The following is a 23095-nucleotide window of genomic DNA, read 5'->3' on the forward strand; positions in this document are numbered from 1 at the left end:
TAGGACCTGATCAATTGATGAACCAGTCTATGAGAGAGGGACTTTTCATGAGTCACATTAGAAGATGGTATAATCTCAAAGCATCAAAACTATAAGGCAGATATTTTAGGCTAGCCATGGTGGGACAATGGTCATGCAGTTTCCTATTACCGAGACCACATAGAAAGGTTCCAGGCTCATGTCCAGAAGTCTCCCTGTACATGCCAGATATACACACCTGTGTCATAGTCTTGGCTGGCTGGTGCAGGTAGATTGTGGCATGAAGACCCTGTAGGGGATACTTATCTCTTATGGAATAAATAAAAGACCTTAAAAAAGGGGGGGATTCTTGAAAAATCTATTATTTACTGCTATTCTTTCTAAAGGAAAATAACCAACATGAAGTTTTGACTTTGGGTAAGGGAGGCTACAGATAATGCTCCAAATCTCAAATTTGTTTATTCTCATAATTTTGAAACTTTTCCTGTTCCTGTGCTAATTATAGGCTCAGTGTAGCTTTGAAATCTTTTACCAAATCTGTGTCTTCTATCAATTATTAGAGGTTCATTCACTAGTAAGAGTAACTAAAAATGTCAAAATACTTGAAAAGAGTAGGTTATTTCCTATTAAATCATCCTCCATCCTTCCTCATTTTTCTTCCTTGTGTTTATTTTATTCTTTTTTGCTTTGTGATGTTTCTTTTTTTTTTTTTTTTTTTTTTTTTTTTTTTTTTTTTTTGTTTTTTTTTTTTTTTTTTTTTTTTTTTTTTTTAATTTTTGCCAGAAGGTACATGCATTTAGGAGAGAAAAAAAGAGAAAGAGAAAGTGAGAAAGCACTTCTCATGGGGCATGGTCATGCTGCAATTTCTTCTCTGCCATTTCCCCCATCTTTTGGAATTTGGAGCACATATGCACATACACCTGGTGTGTTTCTCAAGACACTGGGTCTAGAAATTGAACCCCTTATAGGCCATGTGGGATCCAACTGCCTTAACCACCATGCTCTGGGTTTGCTCACCCTGTGGTCATTCTAATATCCATTAACATACTATATCTTTACTAAGAACAAGATCTAGTCTTTTACTTATTTATGTTTTATTTTAGAGGATTTTTCTTTTTTCCATAGGGCACACGTATTTGCTGGAAAATGAGAAAGAGAGAAAGAGAGAGATAGGGAGACAGAGAAACAGAGGCAGTGAGAAAGAAAGAGAAATCACTCCAAGGAGGGATGGCCATGCTGCAATCCCTTCTCCTCCATTCTCCTCTGGAATCTTAGCCATGTACACAGATGCACCCAGTGTGATTTTTAATCCAACGTGTCCAGGACTTGATCCACTGTCAGTCATGTGGGAGTCCAGCGATGTAACCACTATGCCATCTCCTGGCCCCAAGATATCATTATAAATTCAATGAATAGATCACATATTTGAGCATTTACTTAGTGCAAATATCTACCTATGCTAAGTTCTGGAGACTGTACTTCTGAATTAATGTTTATATATATTTATTAAAGAATTTCCATTCAGTAGTCCTTCATCTTTATTCCTATTTTATTTTATTACTCTGATTTCTTTCAGTCAGCTGAATGAAGTATCTTAATACTGTGGTCTGATTCTGAGTTGTACCTCAGACAACTGGAAAATTATTGAGGTGTAGGAGTTATGATTTTTTTCTTTATGTTAAATTCTAAGATCAATTTTCCCACCTAGAATATTCAATGATCTCTTTAGAGAATTATTGTTCTCCATTTTATTGCTACTTTTACTTGAGAATTACTAAAAGCACTGTCTCAATAGGGCTTCCTATGCCACTCTATTTTGTCATATAACTATTATACCAATTTCACAAGTAATTTAAAAACAAATATATAAAATCTTTTAGGAAAAAAAATCTATAATCTTATTATAAAACTGCAGTTCCGAGCATTGAATCTGTTCTACTCATTCTCAACCCCTCCCCCTTACTTTTCTAAAATGTTTTCTATGAAAAAAAAAAAAGATGAAAAATATAGTGTGAGAAACTAAAAAGGCTGACCGCATAGAAAAGTGTAGAATGTCATTGCCAGAGGCTGACAGGGTAGGGAGTTGGAAGAATAGAGAGATATTGGTTAATGGATGCAAAAATACATTTAGATAAGAGAAGTAATTCCTAGTGTTCTATGGCACAGTAGAGTAACTATAGTTAATGATAATTTATATATTTCAGAATAGCTGGAAGATAGGAGTTTCAATGTGTCGAACACAAAGTAATGATAAATGTTTGAGATGATGGATGAGATAATTACTCTGATTTGATCACTGCATTTTCTATTAATGTACTCATTAAATATGTACAATGATTATTTGTAAATTGAAAAAGATTCGCCAGTGTTCCTTGGACCACCTTTATCTTCCTACCAAGGGTATGTGCTTATTTTAAATAATACATGTATTTTATTAATAGCTAAATAACTGTCAATAATTATTGACAATTGTCAATAAGTACATAATTACATGTAGATATCATTGAGAGGATTTAATGAGTTTGTTATATTTGCCCTTATTTTTAAGACTGAACCTTGAGAAGAACACATTTTCTCAATCTGCTTTATTGAGAACTGATATTACCATCCCTTTCAAATGTCAGTTTGTATGTGTGATCACTAAATATAACGAAGCTACCATACAATCAGATAGGATCTCTTCAAGATGTTAATTCCATGACAGTTTTATCATCTGTCACGAAGTAGGAATTTTCAATGTCTTTTTCTCAACTTCTAAATACTACTCATATTGTCTTTAACATTTCAACAGTTTAACATGTTCTTTGGATTCGCTCCTATATACTGTAAGTATGCTTCAGTATGCTTCTCTACTTAAGAGTATGATATCAAAGGGTAAGAGTCAAGGGTCTAATAGCAATGTAGCTTAGTTATTTAACTTGTTTTACATTGATTTATTTATTATTTTGCATGAAAATCACAAAACAGAATGGATGATTAATATTGTTGTATAAAAAAAGTCCCATATTAGTTCAGTTAGAATTCTTTTTTCCCTGAGAACCAATGCATAGCATATTTTTAACAATACAGACAAAACATTAAAAAAATAAGATAATGTCTCTATATAAGACCATATGTAGACTGTGTGTATTTTTTCATTTGTATTTATGACTATCTATACATTCTTTGAGAAAATATTGCAATTTATGTGTTCCCAAGGTAACACATTTTTATCTGTATTGAAGCAACAAAATACAATTCTTGTATCAGCAGAGATTTTTCTAAATGCCCTACTCTAAGAGGGCAGATAAATGGTTAAATTAAAATAGTAGCTACTGGTCAGGTGTCAAGTAAAATCTGGTCAGGATGGATTTCTTTGTTAACTCCCTGCATTCCACTACTGGTTCCATAGTATCTGTTGAGGTGTGCTGATACAAATTTTCTGACTTTGTTCCTTATACCCATTATCCATAAAATGAGAATATAAGGTTAGGTAATCAAGTTGTCTACTGGTAGTAGCATTCTCTGAACATCTTTTTTTAAATCCTGGCTTTTAAGTTTACTATACAAGTATTAAGAAGTGACAAGTGTAAAGAGAAATCTAAGTTTAAATAACAACTCTCACAATTTAAAAAGTATTATTTTTCTTCCTCACACAATCTCAAATTCAGTCTCATAATGAACAACATGAAGGACTAATGAAGCAGAAATATTAAGAGAACTACACAAATTACAGCATCTTTGACTGACATACAAGGAGCTACAAAATCAGATTTCTTTTGTATATTTTCATTAGAATCTCAAAAGTATCAGACAGTTACAGAGGCTAGAGGTAAGACAAGAAGGACCCAGACATTGTTAGCTAAAATTCTCCACAGGTGGGGCCAGCAAGTTGTATGGTGGCTAAGGTGCTAGATTATCATATGGCTTACCACAGTTTGAGCCCCATATCTGGAGGCTTAAAAGTCATACCAGGTGCATGTGCATGAGTAACCACAATCCTGAGTAGAAAACAGAGAACTGCTGTGCCATCCCTTCTCAGGGGTGATTTCTCACTCTCTCTCTCTTTCTGTCTTTCTCCAGTGAGTGCACATGCCCTTTGGCAAAAACCTAAGAAAAAATTAATCTCCACAGGTATTTATAGCAGAATAAAAATCTGAAGTACACAAATGGATATTCTATATTTAAATACCAAATATTCTTCAGTGGGAAAACATGTTACATATACATGATATGGTCAAACGCATAAATATTTATTGCAAACTTATTGATATATTGGATATAAAATCATTCAACGCCTACCATTTGAATCATATGCAGCTTTTCTCTTTGGAAATATCTTTATATAATCTCCATCTACATTCATATGTGGCTGAATATGTTTCACATGAGATGAATCAAAAAAGAAAACTTTGAGTGCTGAAACAAAACAAAACAAATGAATTCTTTGAAATTAATTTAATCAAGACACAGAATCAACACATTTATTTGCAGAAAATTTCACTTGTCATTAATGCATTTCAACTGATTTATAGCAAATAGAATGGCCTTCCTCTGAACTTATTGGGAAAGTATAATTTATGTTATAAAGCTTACTCAAGTTTTAATTTTTTGGTTTTACTATAGCACTCATGACTTTATTAAAGAAAAGACAAAATATATATGTACTTGAGATCTATAAATCAAAAATACCTAAAGCCAAGACAAGCAACTGCAATGTCTTAAAGTATTGTAGCTATAACATAACTATCCAAAGGTTATTGAAGTAATTTCTGAGTAATAATTCCTTACTTGCTATATTTTCACCTTTTTCAGGCAGAAACATCATGGAAATGTAGGGCAACTATATATTAATGACAACATGCACAACTTTAATTTTGAGTAAGTGGTGAATCCTGATGAGATAATGATTTTCTATATTTACTGTAGCATAGCAGATGCCACCCAGAAAATGTAATAAAGATATGTACAATGATTATTTCAGAAAATGTACCTTGTTTCCCCAGAACAGCTTCATAGGCAAGATTCTGAATATTTTAAATATAAATTTACATGAAGCAGGAAATATTCTAATTTACTGTGTTGATTGCTTCATGTTATCAAAAAGCAAAGGACTTCTAAGGAGAAATGTAAACATATTACAGCCACGAGATCTGATGTAGCTATCATGGGTCCAGGTGTAGTCTGAGAAGTCATGGGGGAGATGAATGGCTTGTCAAGGGAGTAATGCACTGAGCATCTAAATGCTATAGCAGTTCAAGAACAGGAAAAGGTGCACAAGATAGGAAGGAAGCAACACTTTCATATTCTATTTTTTTACCAGTCCTTCATTCATACCGCTCTAGGACCATGAGTCACCATTCATTCATTTCTCTACTGATGAAACCCTGCCAATTTAATCAACAGGATTTTAAAGACCTCCTCTCTTTTAGAACGTCTTGTTTGAAAAACACTATTGCCTCCTTCAAATTGATTTTTGCTTCTTACCTACATCACTTGAATTCGTATTAAACTGAGTGGTCTTTTGGAAGTTCCGAGAGATTTTTAAGGTAGCTTGTTCAGCAGCGTGCATCAGTTTTGTCAGATGAGTTCTTCTATGATTTGTAGGTAACTTGTCCCAAACTAGAAATGTATCCTTTTGAACAAAATTATTCACAGTTTTTACAAATTCCTATTGAAAAGAAAAAGGGTGTTTTTAAAAATGCAAGAATCCTAAATAAACACAGATATAAGGAAAAGTTAAAAGCTTATAAGATGATTATAAATTTAAACCTTATAAGAAGAGTTCAAACTCAAGATACTTACAGTAAGAGTTGAATTAGAAAGGGTGTCCTTGCCTGAGACAGTGCTATTCATGTCACCTAGTAATGGGGATGATGCGGCTAATATTTCTATATTTATAATTAAATTCATTGGTGAAAGATTTGTCACAGAATTTTTATAGACTTCTTGTAGCAAAGCCATAGGTTCTTCTATGGGTTTAATCTGAGCAAAAATAAGTTCAGAAATAGGAAACCAAATTAGAGTTACACTGGAGTTTTTCAAGAATAAAACTTATATGTTAAATTTATTCTGAAAATGGTTTTACTTACCTACACATAAATAAATACCTTACTAAACATAAACCATAATATGCAACTCTGAAATCTCATTTTAAGAGATTTTCAAATAACTCAAAAATACCAGAAGTTACTTTTAAAAAGAAACAGTACATGTTTGAACTGGTAATTTTTTTTTTTAGAGGTTTTTTGCTATAGGGCGCATGCACTCGCCAGAAAGAGAGAGACAGAGAGAGAGATAGTGAGAAATCATCCCCTAGGGTGGATGGTCATGCCACAATCTCTTCTCCTCCATTCTCCTTTCAGGATCTTGGGCGCGCATGCACATGCGCCTGGTGTGAGTTTAAGTCACCGGGTCTGAAACTCGAATTGCAGTCAACTACATGGGAGTCCAGCGACATAGCCATTATGCTAACTGCTGGTCCCTGAACTGATCATTTTGATAGAATTAGCTGTTAAAATAACTTCCTATTCTTCAATGTAGAATTATATACTAGCCAATGAATCTACCTTAATATTTAAAATCCTTAGGACTTATAAATATTGAAACCATAGGTAACAAATTATGGCTTAAAATTTGAATTAGATTTCAATCAAGTAAAGAAATTCTTCACAATGTGATTAAATGAAAATTTGCCTTGGCTGATAGTTGATTACTCACATTGAAATTCATACCTTCAATCACATAACAATAATTTTATGAATGTCCCACTTTATTTGCTTTTTGAAATATTCACTTTGAAATACAGAATCTACTTGCATTCAACTATGTTTTTTTAAAATGATAACATGTATGATAATACCTTTAATAATACTAATATCCACTGTGTTCATGGTAGGGAAATTCATTTTACAAGCTGTATTGATATACAGTGGTTGAAGGTTTAAAAATAAATAAATAAACAAACTAACAAAAAAATCAGGGAATGAATCTGCACTCAAACTACGTTTTTCCTATTTTATTTATTAACTTTCTTTTCGTGTTGAGAGATTTTCCAGTAGACTGAATAATGGAAAAGTAACATAAATTACATGTGTAAAAACCTTCTTCAACGCTTTGGGATTTTCAAATTAACCTTATTTGTGGTACAAACATGATTTTAGATGTCTGTAAATAAAAAGTTTCAGCTCTACATAGAGTTCAACCACTGGTTTCTTTTTCAGAAACATTAGGCTGTTGGGAAAGTCATGACGCATGAAAAATACGTCATGACTTGCCAGACCACCTAATGCAACATTGGAAATATCTTAACTGAAATCACAGTTTCAAAGTAAAATAAACTCGAGAAATGTACTTACTTTTATTAAAGTTTTATTAACATTTGCAGCAATACAGGCATTATTTAAATAGCAGTTTGTATTCACATTTTCTGCAGGAAATAAAAAAAGATTATTCAGTAAGTTTTAGAAAGTTATTTTTCCTAAGCTGATTTGATGCCAGTGCTTTTTCTCACTTATTCAAACATTACAAGTACTTAAACACTTTAATTTCCTTTTCAGTTTCAGAATACACAATGTCTTGGGCTATTGTGGACAAAAGTAGTTTTCAGGACTATGTTACCTTCACTGGGTAAAATGTGTTAACACCTTCCGTTAAATAAAACATTCCCTATGTTTATCTTATATTTATAAAGTATATATGCAAGCACATTTCTTGGAAGGCATAGCTCTTTGACACTTCACAACTGTGCAGTACACAATGTATATAGTTCTTTGACAATTTAACAATACAATTAATAAAATTTGACAATACTGTTTACCTTGGCAGTAAGTGCCATCATTAGGTGTGAACTGTGGTTTTCCTGTGGATGTCTTATAACCTTCCTCGCAGGAGCAGTTATAACCACCATTCGCATTTTTGCACACGGCATGATCACCACAGACAACTGATTCACTGCACTCATCTATGTCTGAAAATATTGGAAAAATTAATATTTTGATTCAACGTCCATATAGTGCTATCTTGTTGATAATTTATGGTTAGTGATTATAAGATACAGTTAGTGATTTCATACAAAATTTCACAAGAAAGCAAGGAAAATCTTACTTGGAAAATGGCAAAGCAAATTTAACTGCATATATTTTTAAACTTTATTTTGGCCAGTCCACTTTGATGTCTATAAGTAAACAGTTTCAATGTCCTTCTGCATGAAGTTTCAATGAACTTCTACATGAAGCTCAGATGCTAGTTACTTAGGGTACTGAAAATCCTATTCACAGGCCAAACTCTCAAATTGCTTTCTGAATAGAACGATACATCAATAAAGTCATTAAAATAATTGCCATCATTGATGATGTCACATTTAGCCCTAACTTAACCAACACCCAATTTTAAGAATATATTTTAAATGATTTGTTTTCTAGTATTAAAATAAATGGAATATAACAACTCAGAATAATCTGAAGATAAAGAAGTGACACAGATTCTTTCTAAAACTTTAATTTCTCATGTAAGTGAATCTAAAAGCTAAGATGTAGCAGAATATGTGATTCAACTTCCTTAAAATTTTGTTTTTTGTTCAGGTTATAGTTTTCTATGGTCCTTTCATTGTTGTTGTTGTTTTGTTTTGTTTTAGAGAGAGACTTCTGCCATAGGGTGCATGCGCTCACTGGAAAGACAGAGACAGAAGGTAAGAAATCACTCCCCCAACCCCCGTAGGAGGGACACACCACAGTCTGTTCTTTTCTATTCTGGGATTTTGGGTATGCATGCACATGTTCCTAGAATGAGTTTTAAGCTGCCAGGTCCAGGACTTGAACTGTGTGGTTGATTATGTGGGAGTCCAGGGACATAACCATTATGCCATCTGCTGGTCCCTACTATGGTCCTTAATACACCATTGCCTTAGATAAAATAATAAATTCTACAGAATTAAGTCTTAGATTCTCAGGAATCATATATTGAAACCACAACAAAGGTGCTAAGTTTTTTTTTTTTTTCTTTTTTTTGAGAGGTTCTTTTCGCTATAGGGTGTGTGCGCTCGCCAGACCGACAGACAGAGACATAGAGACAGAAAGCAAGAAATCACCCCCCAGGGGGGATGGTCACGCTGCAATCCCTTCTCCTCCATGCTCCTCTTGGGATCTTGGGCACACACGCACACGCGCCCGGCATGAGTTTTAAGCCGCCGGTTCCGGGACGCGAACTGTGGTCGACTACGTGGGAGGCCAGCAACATAGCCATTACACTAACTGCTGGTTCCCAAAGGTGCTAAGTTTTAACGTCATATAATTCATCCTCTTAATTTAAAACTTCACATAATATAGTGAAATATACCTTACAATTATAAATACAGTATAAATACTCTGCCTAGTATAGGGAGTGATTCCAAGGAGTTGAAGAGTCCAGATCATTATCTTCAATTAATGGAAATATTTTTGTATTTCTAGCCCAGCTCTGACATCTTAGAACTTTTTGTTAAATTAATGAATGAGCCTGTGATCTTAAGTTTAAATTTAGTTTTTTTTTTTTTAACTAATAGGGTGGCACAATACTGCTTGCTATAAAAAGGGAATGTAATCAAAGTTTAATTTAAAATGCCTTCTAGTTAGTTATCTATAGCTGCTCCTAATTTCTCACTTAAAACCACAATAAAGGCGAAGAAAAATCTCCAAATTTATACCACCGGAAACTGGAACTGACAGCAGACATCCTGCTAAGTGCTTGAGGAGATTTCCATGAGCTAGAAAGGTGATGGTACTAGATTGAAAGGCAATTAAATCTAGGCCTGCTGGCAGAACCCTTGCTCTTCTGACAAGTCTATATTTTCACGTCTGATCTTTACCACTCAGAAATCTGAGTATGTCTACAGAAACAGATATATTGCCAAAGCACCCTCATCCCTTTCATTTCTGAGTGTATTCAGAAACTAGAACTACACACACACACACACACACATACACACACACACTAGCTACAAATAGTAGCAGGAGTTGGTTCTTTGGATAAGGAGAACCTTCCAGGAAGCATCCTAGGATGGACTGGTACAGATCATGGTTATTATCTCTTAATTTATATATTAATTTTTAACTTTAATTTTTTTTTTTTTTTGCCATAGGGTGTGTGAACTCACCAGAGAAAGTAATAGTGAGAAGGAGTGTGAGAAATGATCCTCTAGGGGTGATGGCCGCATCCCAATCCCTACTCTTCCAGTCTCTTCTTGGAATTTTGGCCACATGCACATATGTGCCTGACATGAATTTTAAGCTGCCAGGTCTGGGACTCAAACTGGTTGGCCATGTGAGAGTCCAGTGCCTCAGCCACCTTGCCACTTGCTGGCCCTTATTTATTAATTAAAAAACCAAAATTGCTATAGGCTGTGTGCACTTACCAGAGAGGTAGAGAGAGGGAAGGTAAGAAAGCATTTTCCAGGGGGGATGGCCATGCCACAGTCCCATCTCCTCTACTCTTCTAGGATTTGGGGCATGTCCATACATGCACCTGGCATGTTTTTTAGGATGCTGGGTCTGAGACTCATGCTAGGCTATGTGAGATCTAGCTGCCTTAACCACCACTCCATCGGTTGGCTCTGGTAAGCATCTTTTATGAAATCAACAAGGTCAGAAAAAATATGGAAAGACAAGGATTTTGGGGAGTAAAGCTATTGATTTGACACATGCTGTACCCCAACTGGAAAACACCCCATTGAGAGTGTGAACAGACCTATGAAGTATCATAGATAGAAGAGTTTATTTCACAGACAAGGATGCTATTATGTTCTTTGAATACCCGTGTTTGGTAGTCTTCGATGCCTTCTATGGATATTATGTAAATGAGATGTTGATCCATTTCAATTTCAAAACCACTTAAATGTGTCGTCCAAAAAAGCAATCTCTGTGTAATATGAAACCGTTGTCTACAAACTCAAGTTTCATCCTCTCTCTTTCACTTTAGACATGAATATACATAATCTTAGTAATCGCGACAGCCTGGGCTTTCCCCTGGATCTCCTTCACACCCTCTGATCTCCTGTTGAGGTGTCTGCTCTAGCTCAAGCCCTCTCACCACCACTCACTTGACTAGCTGTATCTCCACATGTCAGCCTCCAGCCAAGCAGGTGTTTTAGTTTCTGAATTCACCACGTGACAATATGCTAATCTGAAAAAATACTATGGAAGTAGTATTCTCGATAAAGAATATGCAAATTTATATAATCAAGTTTTAAATGTAATTAAAAATTATTAGTGTTCTTATCAAAGTAATGTTTTGTTTCTGTAGCATTTCACTAAAATGTGGAAGCAAGGTTTACTGAATCTATAATCTTCTAACTTTGGGCTTCAGTGGTAGAGCATAGAGAGTTTAACCTAGAAATAGATTGGGCAGTCAAAGAGCTTCCATGGTCCTCAGCACATCACTCTATGCCTCCTTTCACTTAGTAAAACATTTCACTATAAAACATTGAAAAACCACCCCTTCTCAGAATATGATGAAACCGGCTTGTCTAGAGTGAACATGACCGCCATTTTGCAGTAAGGTCCACGCTAACTTCCCTGTCAGGGTCTAAATGGCTTTAATCTAATAAATGTTCTTAATTTTCTTCTTCTTGCAGGAAAAGGTGCTGAGTTTGCTAATTAGAAGACCTTAATTCAACTCTTGACTCTAACACTCATTAGCTGTGTATCCTTAGGTGGGGGGAAAACAAAAGTCTTCTAACTCAAAAGAGTTCTATCTCAGAAAAAATGAGAAAATGTATATGGACACATTTGTTGGAGTGGAGCCTAGAATACAACAGGTACCTGATATTGTAGTGGGAAAATCAGACTAATCATTCTGTTCACAGCGAATGTTTTTTTTTAATAGCTAGAGACCTGTGAATAAATAAGTTTGGAAATACAAATTGATAACAAGTATCTTTTTAGGTTGTCATATCTTGGTAAGAGAAAAAGAACCTTCTCTCCCTCCTCTTAATGAAAGCTGAATTGCTACAAAGTAATTATTTTAGTCAGGCTAGAATTGATAGAGCAGATTTAATAACTGACCCACATTCGCCACTACCATTACCTGACTCTATGCTAATAATTCAGTATCACTAAATGGGAGCACATCATTAGCAATCTTAATTCACTTGCTACTTTTTCATTAATAAGGTTATCCTTGTTTTCATGTCAACAATTAGCCAAACCAGCAGTATCTTATGTGATCTTTCCAAACATGATTATATGGTGGTTATGATTCTTATAATTATTACCAATAACAGATTTTTCCAATGGTGTTTAGCTTAGACTGCAAAGAAAAGATAAAATGTTCAATTATGAAAAATAATTTGCAAAGACAAAATTCAATTTTAATACTATTCAAAGTCAAAAACATATTCAATTATCATAGAATACCTCAGGCAAGTATGACTTGTAATAAAAAAAAAAATCACAAGTAGTAAACACTGCTCTAAAGCACGTGCTGTAAGTGAAGGAATTCTTGGCTTAAACTCATTTGGCCTGGGAGAATCACTTTACTCCTGGCTGCCTCAGTTTCCCTGTTTGTGAGATGCAGGTCTGGAACTAATAGATCTTCAGGGAGCTGGCATCTGAAGTTTTACTGCGATTCTCCAGGAAGGAAAAATGCATGATTGGACGTCGAGATAACCCACCCACGCCGAGGCTGGACCCCGGCACATGATGTGAAATCTCACTGAAAGCCTTCTGCACGTAATTACCTTACCTGTGGAAAACAGTATTTGAATAAGGACTACTTTTAGGTAACAAATTTTGCTCAGGTCATCTTTTTTTGCCCTGAATTGGGTTCTCCAATTTTCTATTTATAGAGGTACTTAAAAATTATAACTACCAGACATGCCAAATTTAGGGATCAGGTAAAATTTCAAATCAGAAGAAATTTACTCCAACGTGTTATAATAAAAAAAGGAACAGATTTATGGTTCTCTGTTCAAGTTCCCTGAGGATTATCACAGTGCACAAAGAAATTACAATAAGATTGGGAAAACAAAAGAAATAGTTGCACTATTTCTTGAAAACTTTAATCCTTAAGAACAATAAAAGATTGGAGAGAAATAACATTTTTCCAGAGAACGAGTTTTTCACTGAATAATCCATCAAGCAAAATAGGTAGAAACAGAAGGACTCAGTGCTAGGTATTAGGTTTTAATGTACTTTCTGGGTTTACTGACTACTTAAAATAGCTAAAATGAGAATTAGCAAAGATTTAAGGCTTTTACATAGTAGGTCAATATAATTGAGTATTGGGAAGTATTACATTACAAATATACTACAGCTCCTTTAAAATATCGACATCCAATCATCTCCACGTGTGTCTGAGTTCTCTGTATCTGCGATTCAGTTTTTTCTAATGTAAGAATTCTTTACTTGAAAGTATACAAACAGGGAAATATAGCCCTTTGTGAATTGAGGGAATATTAAAAGTAAACAAAATCAGAGAAAAAGACAGATGTCTTCTAAACACAAGAGAGATTAGGGAATGGAGAACACAGTTAAAATTGTATTACATTACACTGATAAAGATGTTACAAGTTAGACTACCTCACTAACTGGAACATTTCTCCTGAAGTTTATAGAGATACATAATTGGAAACTAACTACTAAAGGCAAAATACACACATTACATGACATTATAAGTCTAACAAAGAATATAACCTTGAGAAGAACAAATATTGAGGTACTATTAGTTTTCTGGGCAGAACTTCATAAGCTCTGGTTTCCTAAATACTGGTCATGCTATATTCCAAAAATAATAATAATAATTTCCACAGAAGTAGCATTATTTCTCATATTTTAAATCTTTTATATCCTTGCCAAACTTAATCAACTGCATTTGCACAATTCAGATCAATATGTGAGATTTCATGGTTCATCCATTTAAGTATACTGTGGAATACAAGACTATGATTCCGGTCTTATCATTTATTCCAAATGTGAATCTGAAGTAGCCCTTCAGTGTCCTCAGCTATAAAATGAGGAAAATAAAGTCTTCCCTGTTTACATAGCAGAGTAAACGCTGTGAAGCCTAAGTTCATGAGACTGTATGATTTCTTTGGTACAGATAATTCACACATACAGTTTTTGAAACATTGTCCTACATTAATACTACCTCACAAAGGAACTAACCAAAGGCATTAGTGTTATCCAGGTTAACCTGAGTATCTCTCTTTTATCTATGTCATGTAGAAGCAGCACATTATTTTTGTCTGTGTAGCATACCTAGTCCTGAGTGCTAGTCTTTCGACTCTTGCTTATGTGACTACATACTCAGGAACTCAGCTCATCTGTTCATTTTGTAGGTTACTGTCCTTTATAATTAATTGTACTCATTGTTGGTTACTTGAATAGATATTTAGAAACCGTGATTGAGCTCATTTAAAATGTGTTTTTAATGGCAAAATCTTTGGCTCCAGAGATTTTGCAATTGTTTATTTGTTGAAGTTTCTAAATAATCTTTTTTTCCTCTCAGATTGTAAATTCTATAGCATGTGACAAATCACATGCATGATCAAATTGCAATAGAAAGAATTATATATATATATTCTAAATAAAGATAGTCTTTTCAGACTCAGAATAAGTGAATAATCAGAGATTGAATTAAAATAATTATGTCTACAGAGGACATTTTAGCTAACATGAGGTGATAGTGTTCAAAAAAACTTAACTCGTTTTCAGTTGTCAGCACTTGTCTTTAACTTTTTTGTTTTGTTTTGTTTGCCTTTTTACAATAGAGCTCACACATGAATTAGAGAGAGAGAGAAGCACCCTCCACCAAGAGCACCCTCCAGGCCACCTGGATCCTGAGCACATGCCCAGATTTCCAGCATATTTTCAGGCCAGAGGGGCAGCGAACTAGAACTGTTACCAACCAAGGTCTGGTTGCTGCCCTTTCACAGTCAATGAAATGAGAGGCAGAGGCCGAAGAAGAAAGGAGTTTGTTTTCGTAACTAGTTATAGGGAAACAGATAGCAAGTCCCATTAAAATGTCTGGAAAAAGCTCCATGTGTTTTTGGTATTTATAAGTACAAGATACCCGCATGTGCAAATCATTCCTCACTACCATTGGTCAGAGTCAATGGCTTTCTCCTAAGTAATTATCCTGATCACATCAAATTTCCACTCCAGTTTCCCATCTGACCATTCCTCAAGCAGATCTCCTGTGAGGCACCGCTTGGTCAGACTATTCTCATTAGGGCCTTTCTTAATTTCAAAATGGCTGCAGTCCCGCTGGCCTGCTTCGGAACACAGTTGGCACAAGGCTTATGGCGCCATATGCAGTCTCGTGCCCTAGTGACCGCCACAGAATCTGTGCAGCATTGTTTTCAACAATTTGTTATGCGACATACTTTATCTTCATGTCATTTCCAATATGAGAAATATAAGATATGTAGAGGCTTTTAAAGAATTTTCATTTGTTTTAGGCATATTTTGCAAATTCAAATCCACAAAGTGTATTATCACCACGTAGACTTTGTGAGCATTGTGCATGTACACAAAGACATCAACACTTCCTTATCAAATGAAGAAATGTCCTTTTTTTATATCTGCATGTGGGAAAGACAATTTCTCTGGATCTGAGCTCTGTGGGCAATGGCATGTGCAGTTGTGGGCCATCGTGTTTTTTGAGCCTTCTGATCTATCTCATTAGAAGACAGGTTGTCCGTCACAGGATTTCAGCTGAATGCACACGACTGAGTACTAGCCATAGTGATATGCATTTACACATTTAGTCTTTTGACCTATTCCCTATGAATATGGTTTGTCCGTCTATAAGTGTTATACACATCACAATGAGTATAACTGAGTATTTATGCTTCCACAACTGTGTTTGCCATTATTGCCTATTTTATGGTATAAAGTGGCAATGAAGTATCCTGTCATGTTTTTACGTGTTTCTCAAATCCCTTTTTAACAACATAAATAAATGTCTTATAAATAATAATAATAAAGAACAACTTAATGCAGATCTGAAGTGTAACTAGATCTTATCAAGGCAGAAGTAGAACAACCTGGAAAATTTTTATTAGTAATGACTATCGGAAAATACACAGAACTCACAAAATGCATATTTAGAAAAGCATCAATTTCTTGTGATACACATAGCTATTTTCTGAGTTAATGTTATTTTTAAATATAAATTTTTATTCTTTTGTTTGCCACTATGCAAGATCTTGTGTTTTCATTCATTATCTTTTATTTTGTAAACCAATTTTCTAAGAAAAAGGTTTTTTTTTTAATTTTGTATAAGTATTCCAGAGTAAGTGATTGTACAACATTGGAGAAATAGGAATTAATGATGTTTCTGAAAGTATTTAATAACTAGGGTACAATCCAGTCTAGCAGAATTTGTCTCAAATCTGTTTAATCTTTGGAGGTAATAAGGAATAAATAATTTTCAAATTTTAACTTCATAACTTTACTCACCTATGCAGATGGTTCCATCATTAGTGATAAACCTGTCTTGGTTGTTGCTGGATCTAAAACCAGGTGCACACATACAATAGTAACTTCCCTCTGTGTTAGTGCAGTTAGCGTTTTCACCACAGGACTGTGTTAAATTTCCACACTCATTATCATCTGTGGACATAACAATTTCAAACATTATTTTTACATAACTTAGATGAATTTCTATTATTTTCCATCAGCATTTGGAAATTCTGACTGTAAATAGTCTAAAGTAATGTAATGTTATTTTGTAGAAAACTTGGTACTAAAGAGTCCATAGTCCAGGGACCAGCAGTTAGTGTAATGGCTATGTCGCTGAACTCCTGTGTAGCCATCTGCGGTTTGAGTCCTGGACCCAGTGGCTTAAATTCATGCTGGGCGGGTGTGTGTGCATGCTCAAGATCCCTAGAGGAGAATGGAGAGAAGGGATTGTGGCACAGCCATCCTCCCTGGGGCATGGGGTGGGGGGGTGATTTCTCGCTTTCTGTCTTTCTGTCTCTCTCTGTCTTTCTGGTGAGCGCATGCGCCCCCATATAGCAAAAACCTCTCTAAATAAATAAATAAATAAATAAGAGTCCATAGTCTATATATATTTATATAAACCTTATTAGTAGTTGCAATGTACAAGAGTATTTATACATCAAAAGCACTAAATATAATTTATGAATCTGTATTAAATATTTTTCATTTTTTTGAGAGAATTTTTTGCTATAAAGTACATGTGCTCCCTGGAGAGACAAAGAGACAGAAAGAGAGAAATTTCCACCTGGGGGATATGGCCAAACTGCAGTCCCTTCTCCTCTCAGAATTTTGGGGATGCATGCACAGGTGCCTGGCATGAATTTTAAGAGGCCAGATCCAGAACTCAAACCCCGGTGGACTACGTGGGAGTCCAACAACATAACCATTACATCATCTGCTGGTCCCAATATTTTTCAATTTGTATATGTAATTTAATTATAATATGTGAGTAAAATATATGCTTGTGGATTAATTTATAATACCCTTCAAAAAATATACCAGACATTCAAAATGAAATATACAAGGTTACACATTGGCCTGCTCTTATAGGTACTATTTATTTTCATCATTTGTTTCCTACATCTATCTTACATTAGTAGACCTGAAATCTCTTTTTTATTTATTTATACATTTATTCCAAACTATACTCAGTATATTGTTCTGAAAAAGAAGGTACATTACAAAAGCTATACATACCATGGTTCTTACTCATATACTCTTACAGTAAAGAAAGATACATAAGTATAGGTTCATAAATTCTTTTTAAAAATTAGAAAGCAAATTTATATTATCTTTCAAATACATGAGTTAGAAAGTAAGTGCTTTTAGGGGTCAGCAGATGTTATAGTGGTTATGCTGCTAGACTCTCAAAGGACTAATCATGGTTTTAGTCCTGGACCTGGTGGTTAAAACTCATGTTGGGCTCAAAAGCATGCATGGCCAAGATCCAGCGGTGATGGGAAGGGGGGAGTTGGAGGAGAAGGGATTGTGGTATGGCCAACCCCCTGGGAGAATGCTTTCTCATTTTTTCTGTCTTTATCTCTCTCTCTCCCTGGTGAGCACACATGCCCTAAGGCAAAAACTTCTATTGAAAGAAAGAGAAAGAAAGAAAGAAAGAAAGAAAGAAAGAAAGAAAGAAAGAAAGAAAGAAAGAAAGAAAGAGCTTCTCAGAGGTAATTATAATGGACTGAAGGAGAATAATATTTTCCAGTGACAGGAGACTGTTGTGGGTTGAATCATGTCTCTCAAAAAATGTTTTTAAGTCCTAACCCTCTGGTGCCTGTGAATGTGATGTTTAGAAATAGGGCCTTAGAAGATGTAACCAAGTAAAATGAGCCCCCTTGGATAGAAGTGAGTCCTCTTCCAGTGACTGTTCCCTTATAAAGTGCAAGACATTTGGACACAGAGCCACAGAGCAGAAGCTACGTGGAGACAGAAAAGTAGTCCAGTGGTGTAGCTGCAAGTCCAGGAAAGTTGAGCATAGCTGGCAAACTCCAGAAAGCTAGAAAAGGGCATGGGAGGATGTTTCTCTAGACCTCTTGGAAGGAACATGATCCTGCTGACACCTTGAGTTCAGACTTTCGGCCTCAGCACTGTGAGAACATACATTTCTGTTCTTTTGAGCCACCAAGTTGGTCATAATTTTTTGCAGCAGCCCGAGGAACTAATACACCCAAACTGAACAGTACAGGACAGGTAAATAGCAGTAGAGAAAAGGAAAGAAACAAAAGGAAGACTAAATGGTGAGCAAAGGTGCAGGCGCATGGTGACAGAGAGATTTCTAGAAGCGTAGGATGTCTAAGTGGGAAGTTCAGAGAGAACTCACAGGGGAATCTTAACAAATAAGGCACATTAGAAAGACGTATTGAATTTGTTTTTTTAAATTTAGCCAAATCAAGTTTTTCTTTTCTTTTCTTTTCTTTTTTTTTTTTTAAAGTTTATTTATGACAGAGAGAGAGAGCAAGCAAAAGGGGAAGAGAAAGAGGGATTGATTTTTGACAGATCTAGCCACATTGGGATTTTGTTGCTTCAGTCTTCCTAGCTAAGACTACAAGCACACCACAGTGTCCAACCTATTTAAAGTTGGACTGGATCTGGGAACCAAACCCGGGCCTCCAATATGGCCTCAGTATCTGAGTAGCAGTCTTAATAGTAAGCACTGCTGTGGCTACCCAAAGTTCAAATTCTTTTTAAAGGGGAGTCATGTAACATTTAATTCACACAAAGGCTACTGTCTGCATGTAGTTGTAACTAATAGGGAATTTTAGCAAATGCTTTTGAAATATAAATTCACTTAATGGTTACATAAGTTACAGGACATTGTTATTATCCTGTTTAACTGATTAGAAAAACAGCAGAATCAGTCGAAGCCTCACATCTAATATTTTGTGTGTGGGGGGGATTGTGCCATCAGGCCTTATGTATTTTATTTTTATTTCTTCTAATGTTATCTAGGTACCTTCCTAGAAAGTTGAGTTGGAATCCTTAGTGCCCTTGAAAATTTTATCCCTAGCATGTGACCCGATTTATTCTTAGGAAACTACTAGAATAGAAGAGCCAAGCAGTTAGGATGCTAACTACTAAAGGCTAACAACTTTGGGATATACAAAACAAATGGCTCATTAAAGCAGTGTAGGCCAGGCAACAAATTCCAAAGTTTGACTCCACCATAGTTAGACAACAGAAGGTAGGTGTGCCTTGTGATATTTTATTTATATTAAGGATTTAAATTTTAAAACTTTTAAAAGATTACTTATAACAGTTCATGTTTTACATTTGACTAGGTATTTGTCAAGTGTAACAGCACATAGAAGTTTGCAAAATTGAAGAAAGTTGTTGAAAACATGACAATAAAGTAAGATAAGTTGGGAGTTAATATGTTATCAACACTGGGACCAGTAGATTGTGAAATAATTATATCACTGAACTCCCACACAGTGACCACGGTTCAAGTTCTGGATCCAGTGGCTTGAAACTCACACTGGATGTGTGAGCATGTATGCCCAAAACCCCAAGAGGAGAATGGAGAAGAGATTTTGGCATGGCTATCTCTTCTGGGAGGTGATTTCTCACTTTCTGTCTCTCTGTCTCTCTGGTAAGCACACGCACCTATAGCAAAAATCTCTTAAAGAGTTATCAGCATTAATATATTTAGTTAATTTATCTATTCAGATATGTCTTTATTTTATATATATATATATATATATATATGTGTGTGTGTGTGTATATATATATATATAGAGAGAGAGAGAAAGAGAGAGAGAGAGAGAGAACATGTGTCTATGTATGCATACAATAGAAATTAAATTAGCTTATGAACATTAACTGACGGTATCTCACAAATTGAACACAAGCACCTAAATCAAAGAAAAATGTTTCCCCCATTAGGTTTGATTCAATCACTTAGTTGTTCCAGTATTTATGAGTTCCCCAGTTCCCAAATGTGAATATGTCTATACTGGGAAATAAGTAAAAATTAGTCAAAAAGTCATGATCTGTGCCCTGTTATCACAGTTCACTTTCTAAAGGCCAGTTAACAAAGAAGCATATGATTGAGTTTTTATTAAAATAAAGTTCTCATTTTTTCTCTCTAAATTTGACTCCCTTCAACTGCATACTGGGAAAAGTTCTATTAAACTTTAATAGAAATATTACTCTCAGATCAGTTATTGGTAATATAGAGAATGATGAGGATTGTATCTCTCAAGGGCTACAGCTGCAGAAATGATATGCAAAATTACAGGGAAAAGGGACTCACTAGGTCTGAGATGTGTGGTCAGAGCCCAAAAATATGAACCACGTTGTATTACCTGACCGTGTTTCTAAAAATAAATGAGCACATCAATATGTTATTTGACTCTGACATATTTTACTAGTCTTCAGTAACATATTAACAGGCAGAAAAAAACAAAGGTTGCCATTGGCTTTTTGTCTTTTCCTATTATATATATGCTTTGGAGCACTTAACCTCTTGGCTTTCCTTATCAGGAATTTGGAAATAAAAATATCTCCTTTTCTATCTCCCAATCTAAATATATAATATGGACAAATTCCCTAATGGCCCAACTCAAATCTTATTCGGTAAAATATCCCTTATCTGAGAGCAACCTTTTCTCTTCCCTCAAGATAGTAGAGACTGAGAAGAAATTACTTTTGTGAAGTAATATATAAATATGAATTATTTAAATAGCCTTAAACTCTCAGTGTCCGGTTTCATTATAATTAATCTTCAAGGAGAAAATTCTTTGGCTGGGTATAATATAGAAGAATAAAAGCTTGTTTTTTTTTTTTTTTTTTAATTTTCTAATGCTCAAATTGATTTGCCAGTTACAGTACCAGCTCTCTGTAACTCTATATTCAATCTCTTTGGGGGATTATTATGTAAATATTTCAATTAAATGTACCTAGAAAAATTTGATCCAAATACAGTTCCATTGAAAATAAATTTTAAACTTTTCTTAAAAAAATGACTTATAAGGAGAAATATCTGGCATCATTCATACACACCTTGTGCTCACTGAGTCAGAGCATGATAAGAACAAAGGCATAGACACAGCCAGCCCAAACTTATAGAGGTCCATGGCTACTAGAGAAGATGTACCCAATCTAAGACTCAAAGGATTAGATAGCAGTGCCCATAACAAATAAAATAAATATTTAGCATTACAGTGAGAGCTCATGGAGAAAATGGCTTCCTTGCATTATTTTTGAGAGATACGAGTGAAGATTATTTCCAGGGAAGTCTTAGAAGAAATGATCCACGAGCCAGGCATTGAAATATGAGCAGGATGGGACCAGCAGTTAGCATAATGACTATGTCGCTGGACTCCCAAGTACTCCACCGCGGTTTGTGTCCCGGACCCGGCGGCTTAAAACTCACGCCGGGCGCATGTGCGTGCGTGCCCAAGATCCCAAGAGGATAATGGAGGAGAAGGGATTGCGGCGTGGCCATCCTCCCTGGGGGGTGATTTCTTGCTTTCTGACTCTCTGTCTGTCTGGCGAGTGCACACGCCCTATAGCAAAAACCTCTTTAAAAAAAAAAAGAAATATGAGCAAGATTTCAGACAAGCAAAAGGAACTGAATAGTACATTTGGGCAAAAGACAGAGTTTAATATCAATTCTTGGAGACCTGCAAGAGCAGTATAACGCAGAGAAGAATTATATTGTTGGACAATGGGTATGACATAGTACAAGAATCTGTGCAGGTAATTGTGGCCCAAACCAAAAAAATATCTGCTAAAAATTTGAAACTACATTTAATGGGTAAATGACAGCCATTAACACATTTATATAGTGGAAAATTTTGATTGAATTTGAATTACAAAGTAGTTTGTGACATATAGGAAAACCTAAGTTAAGATCTTGGTAACATCTGGTAGAATATTACAAGACTTAAGGAATTAACCAAAGCAGAATTGAGAACAAAGAGATAGGCTATATTTCGGAAATATTTAGGTGTTAAAAGTTAGTGACCTAAGGAAGAGAAAGTAAATTTGGTAGGAATAAATTAGATTAGACATGAATTAAAAATTATGTCATGGGGAGATGGCTACATGTAGCTTTTTATATTATTTTTTCTTTTGTGTATTTGAAATTTTCATAATAAAATGATATTTAAAGTGTTAGTGGGGTTTGAAATTAATTTGATATTTAAATTGGCAGGACAGGGAGTGAAAAAAGATGATTCCTAGGTTCTTACTGGGAAAGATTTGGAGATAATGACACATATTTAACAACACACCCTATGCTTTTATTATTTTCTGTGTTTAATAAAACAGAAGCTTACTTGTTTTGAAGACACTAATATTCCATAATCTGGACTAGATTTTGGCTTGAATTCTATTTTTCATTCTATTGGCCAAATGTGGGTAACAATAATTAAAAAGAAAACATATTCTGCTTTCCTAGCACTCGAGATATTACTGGCTATGGTCAAATTGATTATAACAACTTGAAAGCCATAGAATTTTAACAGCAGTGTTACTCTTGTACACATTTTCCCTCTGGACATGATTGCCAGCATTGCTCTGTAAATTTGAACACTAACATGACTATAACCATTATGTGATTCCTTGTGAAATAGGCCCTTTATGTCAAAGGTGGAGTAATGCAGAAAGCCTTTTTTTGGTTTCTCTATTACTCCCTAATGCAGCCTGCT

General features: G+C 35.0%; 1 protein-coding gene across 1 annotated transcript in view; it reads right to left on the reverse strand.

Moving 5' to 3' along the window:
* The window catches only part of ADGRL4 (adhesion G protein-coupled receptor L4), a 134925-nt gene that overhangs the window by 53389 nt on the left and 58441 nt on the right, over positions 1-23095 (reverse strand). The window contains exons 3-8 of the mRNA XM_006146087.3: positions 16395-16547; positions 7778-7927; positions 7317-7387; positions 5764-5943; positions 5446-5629; positions 4261-4377 (exon numbers count right to left, since the gene is read on the reverse strand). Of these exons, the coding sequence (XP_006146149.1) occupies positions 4261-4377; positions 5446-5629; positions 5764-5943; positions 7317-7387; positions 7778-7927; positions 16395-16547 (855 nt within the window). The remainder of the gene's footprint in view (positions 1-4260; positions 4378-5445; positions 5630-5763; positions 5944-7316; positions 7388-7777; positions 7928-16394; positions 16548-23095) is intronic.

The sequence above is a fragment of the Tupaia chinensis genome, unplaced genomic scaffold (genome assembly GCF_000334495.1).
Source record: "Tupaia chinensis unplaced genomic scaffold, TupChi_1.0 Scaffold000164_1, whole genome shotgun sequence".
Taxonomy (NCBI): domain Eukaryota; kingdom Metazoa; phylum Chordata; class Mammalia; order Scandentia; family Tupaiidae; genus Tupaia; species Tupaia belangeri.